At 46.3% G+C, this 16,333-nt stretch overlaps 1 protein-coding gene across 2 annotated transcripts; it reads right to left on the bottom strand.

Annotated features, from left to right (window-relative positions):
* Window position 1: 1 nt before the first annotated feature.
* On the bottom strand, window positions 2–12,800 carry IL21R (interleukin 21 receptor). Of its 2 annotated transcripts, XM_010719491.4 has the most exons (9): window positions 12,608–12,800; window positions 9,737–9,811; window positions 7,577–7,682; window positions 7,253–7,449; window positions 6,560–6,711; window positions 5,988–6,165; window positions 5,453–5,549; window positions 4,957–5,038; window positions 2–2,119 (listed from the first exon to the last, which is right to left on the bottom strand). In XM_010719491.4, the coding sequence occupies exons 2-9, from the start codon at window positions 9,789–9,791 to the stop codon at window positions 1,214–1,216; spliced, it is 1,773 nt and encodes a 590-aa protein (XP_010717793.2). In that variant the 5' UTR covers window positions 9,792–9,811; window positions 12,608–12,800; the 3' UTR covers window positions 2–1,213. The 2 variants fall into 2 exon arrangements, with proteins under 2 accessions (XP_010717793.2, XP_085093446.1); XM_085237320.1 differs by lacking the exon at window positions 12,608–12,800 and having other exon boundaries at window positions 7,253–7,459; window positions 7,580–7,682.
* Window positions 12,801–16,333: the final 3,533 nt, after the last annotated feature.

Genomic DNA, 16,333 nt, shown 5'->3' with positions numbered 1-16,333 from the left:
CTTGGGGAGAAGGAAGAGTGTTTATTGGTATCACAGGAAGAGGTTGTTGCTGCACTGGAAATGTACCTTCTTAATGACACGGGTTCTCTCACTGTACGACCAGCAGCCAAGCACTTCTTGGGTTAGTAGCACTGTGCCTACATAAGATGTAAGGTGCTCACATTTAGTATCAATATCACATTAACTTTTTAAGACAGTTATCCTAAACAAAACAGGCAGAGATGTGTGGGGAAAACAATCACAGATGCAGTGTAAATACCACTTTCATTGTAGGCTGTATGAGCTAGCAGAGATTTTGGTGAAGCTCTGTGCTGCTGACCTGTGAGCTGCAGCAGACAAGGTCTAAGACAGGAGATGGAGCTGCAGGCACATCCAGGTGGGACAACATTCCTGAAACTTCTGCATAATTCTAATAGCTACTCAGTGCCATATTTAATGTGTGAAGAGGTGCAGGATCAGTAGGAAGCCCAAGCAGGAGGAATTTCTCTGGAGTTATGTTTTGAAGATTTTTAATTTATAGACTCTGCCTGCAAAGGCAAGCCCCATCTAAGTTCTGAGGTGTGATTTTCTCTTGGATACGCCATTCTCTGATGATGAGAATTGTTCTTGATTATATCCCATGGACAGGGATGGATATAATTCATACTTAAAACAAACTTTCCAGCTGTGTATGTAGAGGGAAGTGGTTGGAAAAGTAACACCTGTTGTTAGAATAGGGGAAGGGAAATTTAATATAACAAACATGCCTGCCATTGGATATGCTTCTAAGATTCCATGTACATCCAACTCAAGTCATAAGAGAATGACAGGGAAAAACCTTTTAAAGTTCTCTACTATTTATAAGCATACTTTCAAAATAATAATAATAATAATAATAAAATAAAAAAATTCAAATCTATGTAAGCTAAGGAGCAATTTTAAAGGCACAGTTGCTTTTTCTTGTGAAAAATTGAAGTTTGTAAGTCATTATATAAGGGTCTGACCAAGAATGCTGAAAAAAAAAAAAAATTAATCATGTCAGGTTTGATACAATGTGGACAGAATGAGTGGCAGTAGAAATAGACCTATCTTTCTATGGATCTAACTGTTCTCCATTGTATGCAATACAGCTTACACAGAGTAAACTTTGCTTTTTCTTCTGAATTTGGCCAACACTTTGCTTCTGGCACAGGATGGGAAAGGCCCTATACTCTGCAGAACAAAAATCAACTCCTCAGTTTGTCTGAGTCCCACTGGCAGGGCTGTCAGCATGGCAGGAGATCCACTGCTTGACATAGCTCCGTGGAAAGTCCTCTCCCTCCTGCTCAAGAGGAACGGAACCACAGTTGGTCTGGCTATTTTGCTCAAATTCACAGTCAACTGGACTCCCACAGTCCGAGTCCACAAAGCCGCTGTCAATAGTGTCCAAATCTAGGCAGATCATGGGGTAACTGTCACCAGGCCTTGCACTGCGATGGAAAAAGTCACAGGATCCTTCACTGTAGGACACGCTTTCACCATCAGGCGAAGGTAGGGAAGCTGGATTTTCCAAATCCCACTGATTAGGATGCAAGCAAAGGACTTCTAGAATGCTCCCCATCCCTCTTTCCACAGCCTCTTCAACTTTCTGGTGGCCTGGGGCACTTGTAGTCCTCAGGTGATCTGTGGACATAGAGCCTGAGGCCAGAATTCTGTCCTGTGAGCTCAGGTCAGACAGATGCAAAGCACTGGATGGCCTTCTGTCTTCATCATCAATGTTAACCTTGGGGTAACCATTTTCTCCAGTACTATCTTCATCACCATTATGCTTTTGTTCCCTGTACATGCGGTTACAGTTGCACTGGCAGTTACAAGGTGTGAATTCATCGGCCACTGTCACAGTGTCAATGGACAAATGTCCATATGAGCGGTCCTGAGTCACACTGCTGCTGTTCACACTTGACAGGAGACTGTCCTGGAGTGGGGTGGTCAGGCAGGACACACAAGGCTTGCAAGGCAGATCATTTTTCAACTCCTTTATCTCCTCCTGTGAGGTGCAGCTGGAAGGACGCATGCTGAAAACTTCCAGGACTTCTGAAGGGACTATTTCCCATTCAAATAAATCAATGGTCATTTTCATATGGGATGTACCAACCCACTTCTGCATGAAAACACATACAGAGAGAGAGAGAGGTTAGTATTGTCAAGTGTGAGTTTCTACAGAAACAACTGAAGATTTTATGTTTTCAGAGGCACCATCAATCTGTAATATCACTGAGTCCCCTAAAGTGGTAGGGTGTGAGATGCAGTTATTACAAGGAACGGGCAGTGCAGGAGAACTAGCTCACATTAACAAAATTAATCAGCTCTGAGAGAGTTGCATGGCTTTACAGTTTTCCTCATGCTGAAATAAACAGACAAAAACCAACCTAAACCAACCAAACAAGCTGCCACTGCCCATAGCAGCATTCCCAGTTCAGCCAGAGGTATCCCCCCCTAAGCCACCACGTCTGCCCTGCACCCTTCTCTGTAACACTGTTTCTCTCTGGAAGCAAAGTCAATTTCTTTATGTGCAGCATCTGCAGCCAGCACACACATAGCCCTGCTGTCACATCCCTCATTTTAGCTGCTCATGGCAAGGCTTGGCCTGATCTTTTGTGCGTGGTCGTGCCCAAAATTAGTGCTTTCTCTCACAGTGACAAGAAAGATGGACAGGGCAGGGGCTGCAGGCATCAAAGAGCTGTAGCTATTGCTTGGTGCAGATTACGCTGGGATGACTGGGAGGTGTCTGGCATTGGATCTTGTCCTTCCATATCACCACTAGCATTACAGCACAAACACTCTGCTGTCATCTGTCACACAGCAACAAGGTATAAAAGGATTTTGGTGGGAAGGTTCAATCTCTACCATCATGGGTCAACTTATTAAACAGGAGGCATTACTTTCGGAGCAGCGCTTGCATTTGGGAAGAGATCAACTTGCGGCACACTGACACCAAGTGTAGAAACTTCACTACTGCAGGAAGTACCGAATCTATTTCAAATTATTTTTAACCTAAGCTGCAAAGAGCTTAATGTTAAAGCTGTGCATGCAACAGGCTGTTTGAGGGAACAGAAGGAAACTCCCTCCTCAGAACTGAGCAGGCAGAATATTTCCTATGCCCTCTTGACACGTGTTTGCACGTTCCCACCCAACATGAACATAAGAACCCACATACACTAAATGGTAAACAATGTTCCTCTGCTTTCCCTTCTCCTTTTCTGTCTTAACAGTTCTCTAATGTTTTCACTGCTTCCTGTCTAACCCAGGTCTGCTCTGTGCAGGCATTGCTATTGTTGTTATTTACAGACGTTTCCTAAACACTTGCTTTGGTGCAGGCAAGATGCAGTTGAACAAGCCTTAGATTGATTGTCTTTCTGCCTGCTGATAATGATGACTGTTCACATATTAGTGAGGTCACCACATCCTCTTGACACTGTCTGTTTCTGAATCTCGTGTGCTGCTTTATTCTGCAAATTTATTAACTTTCTCAGAACTGAGCTTAAGCAACTCTGTAACTGACACTCATTCCTTCCCAGCAGCACTGAACAAGCAGATTAGAAACCAGCAGTAGCATCAGTCCCATCGAGCAGGGTGAAGCCACAAGATTCTCTGACAAGAGCATAGCTCTGTGCATGACAGATTGGTTTCACTTCCACTATGAGCCTTATCCCTTAACTTTTAGGAATTCCCACACTGGGCTCACCTAATCCTGGCTCCTTTCCTGAGAACAACCACGTGCATCACAAGGAGATGCGAGTACCCCTTGCATGAAAATAAGGGAAGCTGTGATAGGGCTGAAAGGGGAAGGCAGGAAACAAAAGAAACAACTGCTCCAGTCTTCAGCTTAAGTGGTGCCCGTGCAAAATTTGCCATTTAACCCAACTGCATACATCATCCACACAGCACTAGGAAAGGACATGATGATCGTCAGGGCCCAGCTGGCAACTCTCTTGCAGAGGGTCTAAGAAAAACAGAAACAAAAAGCAGACAAGCAGACACTGGAGTACCTATGATCAGTGCTACCAGCCAGCAGGAACAAAAGGAATTCATTCAGAAAGAGGCAGTGATCTCTGCAGTTCAGTGCCAGCACTTTCACAATTTTATGATGGCACTGGAGGTTGCTCTTCAGATTAACGCAAAGTCTATGGATACTCAATGTTCTTTTATTTTCAATCTAGACAAATCCTGAAAACCCTGCAGGTTTTGCAAGAGACTTTGTCAGGTGAGCAAGTCTGGCTGATGTTAAAAGAGAAGGTAATTAATGAGGGCTAGGCAAAGTTGCTCACTTCACAATGGTACTTCTTTATGGGGGAGGCAGCTGCACATACAGTGCTGTGACACAGCAGCTATTTGCCCCCAGAACTCTAGCCATCTTTCCAGGGTGATATGTCTATCTGTTGTCTGCACAAGTGACTCTCCAGAGAGAACTACAAAGATTAATGTTGAGCCTGTGTTACTGCAGAGTCTGGACTGGGAGATGTGGCCTACAGCAAAGCCAAGCATGTCCTTGATGGCAGCATGAGATTGCAGCATGAGATTGCATTCCTGATATTGCTTTGTCCATTCCCTTCACAACTAGAAACTTCACAGTTCAAATATGAGCACAGCTCATCACTAAGACAACATTTACAAGACACGAGCAGCACAGGCATAAAGACCATCACAGCACAGAAAACACACTGGAGGACTCTGATCCTTGTCTGTACCCATGCATCATTCCTTTGAGATGTTCTTCCACTTACTATACTAATGAGAATCCCTTGCCCAGGAAATAATGTGGGGCCTTTTAGTTTACTTTTGTCAGGCTGGAGGTGGTTCTGGGCAGCCTGGTCTAGTGGTTGGTGACCCTGCACATAGCAGGGAGGTTGGAATGAGATGATCACTGTGGTCCTTTTCAATCCAGGCTATTTTATGATTCTATGATATGCTTCACTCACTTATGTATTTCATTTATACCTTGAAATCTCCGTTATACATCAGGTAAAGTGGTTTGAAAAAGGCAGATGGATCTGGGATGCAGGCGATCTTCTTCCACAAGCTGGAAAAGAAAAAAAGAAAGGTTTTGAGGTTAAGCACACTGTCTCTCTGCAAGAGGGGAAAGGCCCCAGGCTTGCACTGAGTGACTTGCACCAGCTTGAAAAGGGGGAGCAAGCCATGCTTGCTCCCATCTGGGCATCTCCAGAGCATGGACAGGATCAGGAGGCCTCTGTTCAGTCCCTGTGCACAGTGTTCTCTTCCACCCAATCTGTTGAGAGGCATCAGAGCTGACAAAGGAAAGCAAGGCACTTTTGCCATTACACCAGCTGGAGACTATATTTTGCTGGCCCTCACAAGGCCACACAGCTGTATCTGTGCCTGAAGGCACAAGATGCAAAGAAGGCTGCATGTGAACACCCCATTTTTAGCAGAACAAATAAGGGCACTTAAGTCCAGCTTCCCTATGGGCTCTTACCTCTGTTGCTTGGCCAGAAAGGTTGTGATTGAGGCAGTGATCACCATGGCAACAATAAAAAACAGCATCCATCCCATGCCTGCTCTCTGTGTCACAGCTGGAGAAAGAGACAAGGTCATTCAGACTCACCTTGCACTTTGACCTTGGTCAATAAGCAGCAGAAAGAAGACCCTGAGATTTTACCCCAGACTTTCTCTTAGAGACTCTGAGGCTGTTACGTGGGGACCAGCCCCTGTACACGAGGTCAGGTATGAGTGAAGTTGGTCAGAGAGGATTCAGCGATGAAAGGAGCTGTGCATCACTGCTGCAGCTATGCCACAAGGCAGCTGGCAGCTGACGTGCTTGGGGCAGGAGAGCTCCCTGCTCCTGGGCCCAGTTCTCCTGCCAAGAGTGCATGAACCCATAAACAAGCCAAATGCCTGCCTTTACTAAACTATTTAGCTTTTGTTCTAATTAATTAGATTTCAGTAGATTTCTGCTAGCATTCTCTGACATTGGACAAACTGGAAGGACAGGGAGAGCTAACAGGACGTACCAGCAGGGCTGGTTTTCAGTGTCAGCCGGGAGCTCCATTCACTCCAAAATCCATAGTAGCCAGTGTCTTCTCGGGGTCTGGCTCTCACTTGGAATTCATACTCAGTGTTCCTCTGGAGTTCCCACGGCAGGATCACCAGTGTCCGTTTGTCTTCATGGACAGACTTAATCTTCTGAGTCTGTAAATAATTACACATCAAGTAGTCAGTGAGGAGAGAGAGCTCTCACCTTACCCTCACCGAGAGCCCTGCAAAGGAATCCCCTCTGCTGTCATGTCGTTTCTGTGGGCTATGCTCTGGCTGCTCAGCAGCCACATGAGGCCTTGGGGGATTCTTCAAAGCAGAACAGCAGGAGAAGCAAATGATCTACCTCCCTTCCCCATAGAACCTTGTACTTTTTTAACAGCTTCTGCTTCTCAATTCTTTTTATAGTCTTGCTTGTTCTTAGTCCAGGCAAGAAAAATAGAACCTTTTTCAAAACCTCAAGAACCCTTCTTCCACACCAGTGCTCCTGTCTTGCTAGGGCTGGTCCCCTCTTTGCTGGTACTTGATGGTAAGCCAACATTTCACTTACCTCCCAGGTGTCAACCCTTCTCTTATAACGCAGCTGATATTCCAGCTCCTCATTCAAAAAGTAGAAAAGAGGATTCTGGTAGATGGTTTCCCAAGAAATATTGTAACCTTCTGTGAACACAGCAGTCAGATTGAACGGAGGCTGTGGTCTGACTGGGGGTGAAGACAGAACAGTGTTACTCTTCACAACATCACTGCAGATGCAAGAGAGCACAGTATGAGGAAGGCAGAACACAGACGGACCAGAAATGCCCTGGAGGGGTGCACCCCTGCAAAGCACAACCTCCTGCCCAGGCAGCACTGTGACATCTGGCTCTCTGAATGCCTTCTGTCCCTGACTCTGTTGCTCATCTCTGCAATTCCTTATCACCTCAGGAACCAGGGAAAGTACCACGAGGGCAGCTAGCTCCTGGGAGATGAGGAAAGCAGAGTTCCTCATTCTGTTCATCACGCAGGAGGTCTCCTTCAGTTATAGTCACTTGCACAGTTGGGCAACTCTTAGCTCAGGCACAGGCAAGAGGTGTTCTGTAGTTTACAGTGGCAACATTAAGATCCCAGGGTCCTGCCCAGAGGAGTGCACACTAAACACAGCTCCTCACCCTTGGCTGTCTTGCTCATTCCCTGCCCAGACTCTGTCTGGCAAATCGAGACAAGCTTAAACAACATATATCAAGCCCATCATTTTTGTACTTACTGTTTTCTCTCATATAAAAACTTCTGGAAATCATGTGCTGCCTGTCAGCTATCTCTGTGACATCCACCTGGACTTTGATGTCTGCCAGCAGTTCAGTCATGTCCACAGTACAAATGTATTCTGTGTGGTTGGTGCTCCTGGACAATTCCAGGAGACTGCAGGCTGCCACAGTGTTTTCTGGATTGTCCTCATCAACCCTGAAACCATCAAAAAAAAAACAAACACCAAAGAAAGTAGTCCACCTCTATCACGTAATCTAGTTGGACAGATCTGTCACTGCAACAAAACAGACTGCAATAAAAACTGTGTTCTATTAAGACGTACCATGTAGCAGTGATGTTGTACAAACTGGCACCCAGGTCATTCCTCAGGAGGCAGGACAGGGTCTGCACATAGTCCACAAAACAAGTGAGGTTTTCATGACACGTGGCTGCAGGTTTGGAAAGAGAAAACACGATACCAGCTTCCATGCTGCAGCAAGCAGAACTGGGTATCAACAACACAGCCCTTGGGACTTCCACTGCATCCAAAGAGAGCAGACTGCTTTGCACCAGGCTCAGAAAGCCTCCAGTCCTGGAGCACGGGAATGTTCCACCTCCAAAGGGAGGTGAACCCCTGGCAGCCATCAGTGATAAAGACAAACCTACTTGGAATGCTGCAGCAGCAGATGATGTACCAGAATGTGCCCAAACCAGGGCTGAATTTTCAAACATATCTGTCCTCTTGGCAAATAAAAATTAGTAATTTAGTAATTCTTTCTTTGCCATCCTCTCAGCTTGCAATTTTCTACAATTCGATATCTGCAGCATCAGTGATTTTCACATCCAGCTCCAGAGACTTGGAACAGACTTCATCAAATGTTGGCAAAAAGGTATTGCAACTTTCCCACTATTACTTCCATAAGTAATTCTGATGCTCAAGTGACTGGCTGAATTTATTGATCACTTAAACTGAGACAGACTTCTGATGAGAACATGAGAGGCAATTATAGAAGTTATGCTGTGGTCATTAGGAAAATGAGCACACTTATAAGTGGCCACAAAACAGCATTTATACTTTTAACTGAAGCCTTTTTTACTTCTCAGCCTCTGAGATGTGCCATACAATACCCTATCACTCTGAGCATGGCACAGTCTATTTCAACACTCAGATCCCTTACAAGACCTCCAGTGAAGCAGGAAGGTGGCAGAAAAAGGACTGTGGGGATTCTTGCAGCAGCCTCTGTCTCCAAATGTGTCCGTGTGCTTTACTACACATTGCATTATTCAAATTATGTGGCTGTTATTTTGTTTCATTTTGACTTTTTCCTCTCACTCTGACTTCAGAATTCTGTTCTGAAATTTTCATTAATTTCAATTTGTTTCATTTCAATCTTAACTTTTCATTCTGTGTCCTCAGCAGGCTGCCCTGAGCCCTGGGCACGCATTTCTTGCTTTGGTCCCAAACAAGATACATTTTCTTCCTTAGACTAACTTTGCACTTCTAGAAAAAGAGAGCTGTTACCCCTGCTTTCTTTTAGAAAGGGCAGCAGGTATTTATAAACTAATAAGCACTGCTAATTAGCATTCTTCTATGCTATTATGATAGCAGAAAAAAGTCTACTGTTCCTTGGCTGTCTGCACACTTATCTCTGTGCAAGAATTTGCTAACAGAATGAAGAAGAGGTCAAATTTTTACTGGTAAGGGATAATTAAACGTTAGATTAACCCAATCAATTGTAGGATGAATTCCATCCCTGGCAGCTTCAGAAACAAAGATCAAAGGTTTTACTTCTAACAGTAAGATCCAGTCTGGTCCAAAAAGAAGTTAGTACAGATAATTCCTCATGTTACTCAAAATTCACAATACTGACACCACAATAAGGTAGAAGATACAACTCTGAATTCACCTCTTTCACTAATTAGAGTTTGGAGCAGGTCCAGGGCTCTGCCTAGAAGCAGCATGAGAAATGCTAAGCTCATGCCTGTTCTGTGCAGATGTTCTTGTTGCTGCCTTTTTCTGTCCAGCAGCAGCAGATAAGAGCCAGCAAGGGAAGTGGCGGTGGTCATCTGCACAGTGCAGACCTGAGCAAGGGGTTCAGACTGGGAGAGATCACTCCAGTGTCCTGGTTGGCTTCCAACTGGGCTGTATGGGCTATCCAGCTATCAGCCACCAGAACGTTTCCGATAGCAAAAGTTTTGGGGAGGAATCCTACCCCTATGTCACCCGGAGCCATTTCAGTGCAAGGCAAGCACTGTCTCTGCAGCATCCCATCCCCGTTGATGCCACTTTGCAGTTTGGTTGAGATCTGCCCAGCTCTGCTCCCTCTCCTACCTGTTCTTCACCTCCCCTCCCATAATTCCTTACCCCATGGAACCCTCTCCACTACCACCTGTCTTGTGCTTATTGCCCTGTGGCACTCTTGTGTACAACCCTGCAGAGCCTGCGCCAATGACCAGGAAGCAAGTCTTGTGTACAGCCAGGAGTACGTGTTTGTGAACTTACTGCACTGGAATAAAAGGAAGAAGGAAATACTCTGGAGCCATAGTTTGTTCCTCATTTTGGTTCTGATTGGATGTCCTGAAAAAAACAAAAAAGCCATACAGTGAAGCTCAGCCATCTGTTCCTGTGTGTTGGAGGTTAAAGTGGAATTAATCTAGCCTTCATTTACATGTCTAAAAGTGAAGTGCTTAATTTAGGCAAGGTGTCTCAGCTCTCCTTCATACATCTCTCCCATGAGCTAGGGGTTTGGGGTGGGGGACCTATGGCCATTAAACAGATGGGTGACATTTCTGCTCTTTGCCAACAGCATGTGCTCAGAGCAAGCAGAAAAGTGCCTGCGGCCTCAGTCTATCCATGCAACAGGAAGACACTTGGTTAAGTGCTAACTCATTTTTTCCTTCATCAGCTTCCTGCAATCAGAAATGTCTTGCAAATAGAAGTGACATTGTTGTGGCTTAAACCTCTCTAGAGTGGATTAGTCCAATAAACAAGTCTGAATGTCAGTGTGGGTCTGTGAGAACTCACTGATTTGGACTCTGTACAGTTAAATAAGCATGGGACATACAGCTAAGGGACTCCACAGAGGCAGAAAGAGTAAAACAAAGAACAGTCTCCCATCTGTCACAAGAATAATAATGTATAGCACTCTTTGGGAGAAGATTGTCCTGATACACTTTGGTGAGAAGAACCTACAGGAAAGGAAGACCTTCAGAGAAGGGTACAGCAAGATGTGTGCAACAAAATGAGGAAACAACTCAAAATACAGATGACTGCTACACCTTCAGTGACTGACCCCACAGGAGCCCCTCTGCTGGCTGCAAGCCAGAACTCTGCAAAACCTTGCTCTGGTTTGCAACAAGGCACCTGTGAAAATGATGTGGATGAAGCGAACACGCAGGTGCCCATCAGAGAGAACATTAGCAACGCCTCTCCCACTTGGGGAATACTCACGATGTTTAAAAATTTCCAAGTTTACTCAAATAATGAAAGCAAAATAAATTTAGCAGCCACCAAAAAGCCCCTGCAAACCCACATGAGCTCTGAGACTCGTTCTCAAGGCACTGCAGTGTCCAGATGAGATCAGCAGGCCTCACTCTGGAGCTGGGTGCAGCACCTCAGCTCTGCAGCAGGAGCAGTCGTGCTGCTGCTGCTCTCACTCCCTTGCAGACACAGAAAAGCAGCTGCTCCAGCTCAGCAAGGAGCCCAGGCACCCTGCTTGTCTCCCTTGCCTGCTGTGAGCAGCAGGACAGAAGCTCTTTCTCCAGTTCTCCAATTTTCTCTGTAACTGTTGTCATTACCACCAGACCCTGAAAACTATGGCACAGCCCACTACTGAACAACACCTGTGCTCTCATTTACCCTTTCCCAACTCGTCTCTAAACTCCTCCTTCTCTGAGAAAGGCACCCCTCATCACACCATCCGAAGCACACTCACCTAACTGCCCCATGGGAACAGTCCCCTGCAGATGGGAAGCCTCCTCACATTGCAGCATCTGCTTGCAATGTCTTATCACAAGCTCTCTTCCTTGCAGCACATTTAATAGAAGAGCTGTACCAAATGAATGGTACATTGAATCCTAGATATCACTAGGCGCAGAACAAGGCTGTGCCACCTCAGGCCTTCGTGTCCTCTCCCTGAGTGCAGCCCAGTGCTGGCCCAGGGGCTGCAGTGATCCCTCAGAGCTGTGCCTGCTGCACAAGCCCAACCTTAATGTCACTGCTTTGCCACACACCACAGCCTTGGTTTCCCTGCAAGCAGAAGCAGGCTGCTTGCTGCCTCTTGTTCAGCCAAGGCAGGAAGGGTTGGACTCCCAAAGAGCTCTGCAGACTCACTGCTTGTTTCAGAATTCAACTGGCAGTACCCTGAGTGTTTTGCAGCCACAACATTGCTGTCATTCTGCTTTCCTTCATGCTGCCAACAGTGGCAAAGCAATGAGAGGGAAGCCTTTGTTGCTTACTGGAGTGTTGTTTTTTCCTTATTTCTTTTCTACTCAAAGAACAGGAATGATTGAACAAGATAAAGTCAAAGCAACAAGCCCAAGTAGTTTTATAGCAACATTAGATGCTGTTATTACACACTGGAAAAAGGTTATTGTAAAACAAAGCAATTTAGAAGGAAGATTTCTGGATAAGAGCAGAGGAGCAGAATAAGGACAGCTCCCTCCCTGCAAGATTGTTCACTTCTGAGCAGAGGGCAAAATAGCAGTAGGCAATGAGCAGAGGCAGGAACTTATTCCCTATTTTGTATTAGAGAAGCCCCTTCCACCCCTTTGCGATAATCATGGCATCATGTTAATCACAAAACAGCTTAGGTTGGAGGGGACCTGACAGATCAGCCTGTTCCAACCCCCTGCCATGGGCAGGATTGCTACTCATTAGATCAGGCAGCCCAGGGCCCCATCCAACCTGGCTGTTCTTAATAAAAGGTGATTATCCATTCATCTATATGCAACTTATAAATGACTCTGCAATGTTTTAAAATACATCATTGAAGAGGAGATGAGACCAATACGCAGACATTTAAGATTATTTTGCTTATTATTCCTGATATTTCCAAGCATGAGAAAACAAACGTCCCAGTTACATCCAAGTAAAAAAGAGTGGAAGGTCTGTGGAAGTATCTCAGGCCACTAGCTAGATGCAAAAGCAAGTTTTCTTCTTGAAATCTTCATTAGCAACATACACAGCTACCCAATCACAATGCCCAAAGAAACAGAGAGGCATCAGGCTACTCTGGCTGTCCAGTATGAGGCAACGTGAATGACATGGGGCACAAGGGCCACGTCAGCAATAGGAAAAGTTTACAGTGAAGTCACAGATATCAAGCAGGAGCAAACTGGCAGCAGGGAAAATTGATGGGAACATGGACGTTACCTTGCCCCGTCCTTTCAGCTGTCCATGTCAGCCCTCCAACTCTCCCCAGGCCGGACTGGTCTGGCTAAATGGTTACTGGAATCGCAGACACTGCAGGTGGGAGATGGAGAGCAGGTGGCTCTCATCGGCACTGAGTGAGAAAAACGCCTGATGTGTGCACCAGGAGCCGTGCTGTATTGGAATACACAGTGATAGGCGGTGGTTGACGTCATCACTGTATCAGTATTACTGACAGAAGGATGTGGTGAGCACAGAGGAGGCAATGAATTCAGGTCCAGGCTCCCACACATCATTTATTACTGTATTGCTCTTTTATCTTACTTTTATGTGAGAAAAAGGTGGGAGAGCAGATAAAGCAAACTTGTAGGGCTTAGATCTAAAAGGTCATGTAAGTAGCTTAGTGGGGTTGGTAGAATGAGTGGCTTGCAGTGGAGAGGCACTGGTAGCAAGTGGTTAAACCTAACTAAATAGTACAGTATGGACCACATCCGACAGCTCAATGCTGCTTTATTCTGCTACCACCTATCTCCAAAACAGCCTCTGGGACCAGGAGGCAGCAGCAACCATCAGAGCGCAGGCAGGGAAGTGGTCTGGCTCCTGGCTCCCCCCTCCTTGGCTGGCTCCAAGATACAGACCAGGCATAATGATTCTAAAAACAATTCTGGTGACATTTAAGAGGGAGACAATCATGTATTACCATAAGGAATGAGTCAACCATGACAGAAGAACAGCTGAGAACTGAGTGACTGCGTTCTACTGGAGGGAAAAGCAATAGAAGAAACCACCTCAAAGCTCAGGAAATGGGTTAAAATATGAATGAGCCTGGCAGAAAGCGGAGGTGTTAGTCAGCAAAGCGGCAGGCTGAAAAACAACAGAGACCCACAGCTGGAGCCTGCGAGCTCACACAGGATGCTGCACAGAGGAGGGAGTGCATTGCTTTCATTGTGGGGAATGCTGAGTGCCACCCACACAGACCCCCACAATGCTGCCCTCCGCACTCCCTCTTTCCATTCCTTATTGTCTCTTTATAGCCACCAGCAGTGGGCTCAGCCTCTTATTTTCCCCAGTACACATCTCAGTCTGACCCCGTTCTGCATGAAGGCTGTAGCAGATGTTGCTTTGGCTCCTGCCTGAGGAAAAGGGCTTACCTTCACAGAGCTGTGACTGTGTGTCTTGCTCACATGGAGGGGAGCACTCACAGCCTTGTGTCTTCTTCTCTTAGGAAATCACCAGATATACACTGGTAAGCAGAAACAGGAATGACTGCGCCTGTCAACTCACCCTGACCATCTGGAACAGAAACCTACAGCTCTGCTCAGATCCATCACCCTCATCTAAACTGTGCAGAACATACCCAGAGCCCTCTCCTCAGTTGCTTTGCTGTGTTGTAACCTGCTGGCAGACATTCAGCCTGCAGGAAATAGTGATTCCTCTGATGGAGCCTCCACACCACCCTCCTCAGAGTGCTCAGGCCCCTTTGGAAGTCCATACACAGGTCTCTCCCTCCAGAAGTGCCTATCACACACATTTAGGGCCAACATCTATCAGCACATCCCTTCTGCCTCCAGTGGTGCACCAAGGTCAGAGCAGTACTGTTGGCATATGGCTTTTTGTGGCAAAAGCTTCACCTCACCCACTCTGCCTGGCCACAAGTTTTTACAGCAGGCCTTCCGCTTCCTGGGCTGGGTGCAGCAACTGAGTGTACCTTGCACAGCTTTTGGCATCTCAAATAGGTTTGCAAACATACCAGCTGCTTGCAACCTGTTTGTGTGGAAGCACTTTCAAAGCAAAAGCTAATGGCTCACCCTGCATGCTGCCTCAGTGTGCAAGCAGCAAGCTGCAGATGGCTGCACGGCAGTGCACAGCCTCCAAAAGCACTGCTAGCTCACCGCTAAATCCATAGCACACACTGTCCTGGTACAGCTGGCAGTGGTATACCATACACTGGGGAGAAAAGATGGGGATGGAGGATGGACAGTTTATGACCAGTAATATATTAGAATCTATTAACAACATTGGAAATAAATATGGCCTGTTCTGGAGTAACCAGTGTTTCCAAAAAATTAAAATTACATTTCTGAACAGAAAAGCTATAGGGCTTACTGGAACCTTCCTGCAGTCATCCCTATTGCTTGAAGCTGTGGCTTGCTATGAAGCTGTAAGGTGATAGAAGGAGCACACATTTTACTTGAGATTAAAAAGGCTGAAACGTGGAGTTATTGGCTCCACTGAAGCACAGGGACTAGTACAACAAAATAATTTCACATCAGTACTTCTGCATCCACCCAAACACTGGTAGATTTTTTACACTGCTCAGCAAGAAGAGGAGTCTGAACGCTGTTCCTACAAAGAGTAGAGACCAGGGGATTTCGTGTTCCATAGCAGCTTTGGCTGTGGTACGGTTGTTGATCAAACAAGGCTGCTGCTTGCATCCCTTGGCTGCTGTTCTGGAGTCAAGGAAGAGTAACGGTGCACAGCCCAGTTTCCACACTGCTTATCCTGTCACTGTGCAATTGCAGAAGTTGGAACAGGATATGCTATGAGTGGCAAGTTGAAGCAATGGCAGATAGCATGTAAAACAGAAACAAAAAGGACAGCAGGTGACTGCGATGGCCCTTCTCACTGGGGAACTCAGCTGGAGGCTTTAAGACAAATTATAAGAACAGCGGGGGCTGTCTGACAAGAAGCGGGAAGAAACGCTGTTGCTTCAGAACAGCAGCATCTGTTGCAAAGGCCCAGCACAGCTCAGAATGGGGCTGAAATGCTGAATTATGGATCCTAGTTCCTGCCCCTGGGGCAGAAACAAGTCACCTGACAGTTCTGTTAATTCCCTTGTGATTCTGTAGGGCAACCTGGTGCTCCCTGAGCCCCTCTACCAGGCAGCTGGGGAGCAGAGCCCCACATAACCTCCAAGCCCAGAGCCTGTCAGGTACATGTACTGGTTAGTGATTGCAGCACACCTCAAACCTGTCAGAGCCATCTCCCTGGCACCCTCCGTGGGCTGCTCACCATGCCAGAAGCGCTCATTTCAGGGCAAACCACAGCCAGCGCAGAGCTGGCTTTCACAGCAGCTGTCTACAGCACTAAAACAAGAACGAGGGCTGATTAAGACTCTGAGCCAGGTGTGGAAATTCTCCGCCCCACTTCCCCCCCCAGAAGGCAGTCCAATGCTTCCTCACCCTGTTAAAATTTTTGCTGTTGTGTGGGTGGTTTACTGCAAGTGAAACCAGTAGTGGCTGAGCTGAGGAGAAGCAGCCAATCCCAATCTCTTCTGCTTGTGTCAAATTCCCCTACATCTAAGAGCTGGGGAAACAGCAGCAAGTAGGAAAGTCCCAGCAATATGTTAGTCACCGCCTCAGTTACCTCCAACCACACTGCTCCTAGTGCACTGCTCTTACACAGCAGAAGACAAAAACATGGGAGCAGCTGATCCATCACTGAACCAGGCAAAGAGCTCCTGAGGAGACCTGTCACAGCCCATGGACTGGGGGAAGTCTAATATGTCATCACCATGCAGCTAAACGTGCCGCAGCAATCAGTTCCCTGCACTGTTCATTACAAAGCTGCAGTCAATTTTCTTTTGTCTTAAAGTCTTGCTGGTGAAGTGAAATAAGGGCGTATGGAAATTCTGTGCTATAGAAAGCCATAGAAGGGACTGGACAGAAGTAGGACAGCACAAGGCAGAAACAGGAAAGATTTTGGCCAGATAACATAAGCAGAGACACA

Source organism: Meleagris gallopavo, chromosome 16 (genome assembly GCF_905368555.1).
Source record: "Meleagris gallopavo chromosome 16, MGAL_WU_HG_1.1, whole genome shotgun sequence".
Classification (NCBI taxonomy): domain Eukaryota; kingdom Metazoa; phylum Chordata; class Aves; order Galliformes; family Phasianidae; genus Meleagris; species Meleagris gallopavo.
Note: the sequence above shows the minus strand (reverse complement) of the source record. Positions and strands in the feature narration are given on the sequence as shown.

What these genes read in the sequence shown, in the direction of transcription:
- IL21R (XM_010719491.4), bottom strand. Translation starts at nt 9,791, where the DNA reads ATGAGGAACAAACTATGGCTCCAGAGTATTTCCTTCTTCCTTTTATTC. An exon ending in TTTCTGGCCAAGCAACAGAG is followed by an intron (nt 5,039 to 5,452) that starts GTAAGAGCCCAT and finishes TTTCTTTTCCAG; the next exon opens with CTTGTGGAAGAAGATCGCCT. An exon ending in TGTATAACGGAGATTTCAAG is followed by an intron (nt 2,120 to 4,956) that starts GTATAAATGAAA and finishes GTTTTCATGCAG; the next exon opens with AAGTGGGTTGGTACATCCCA.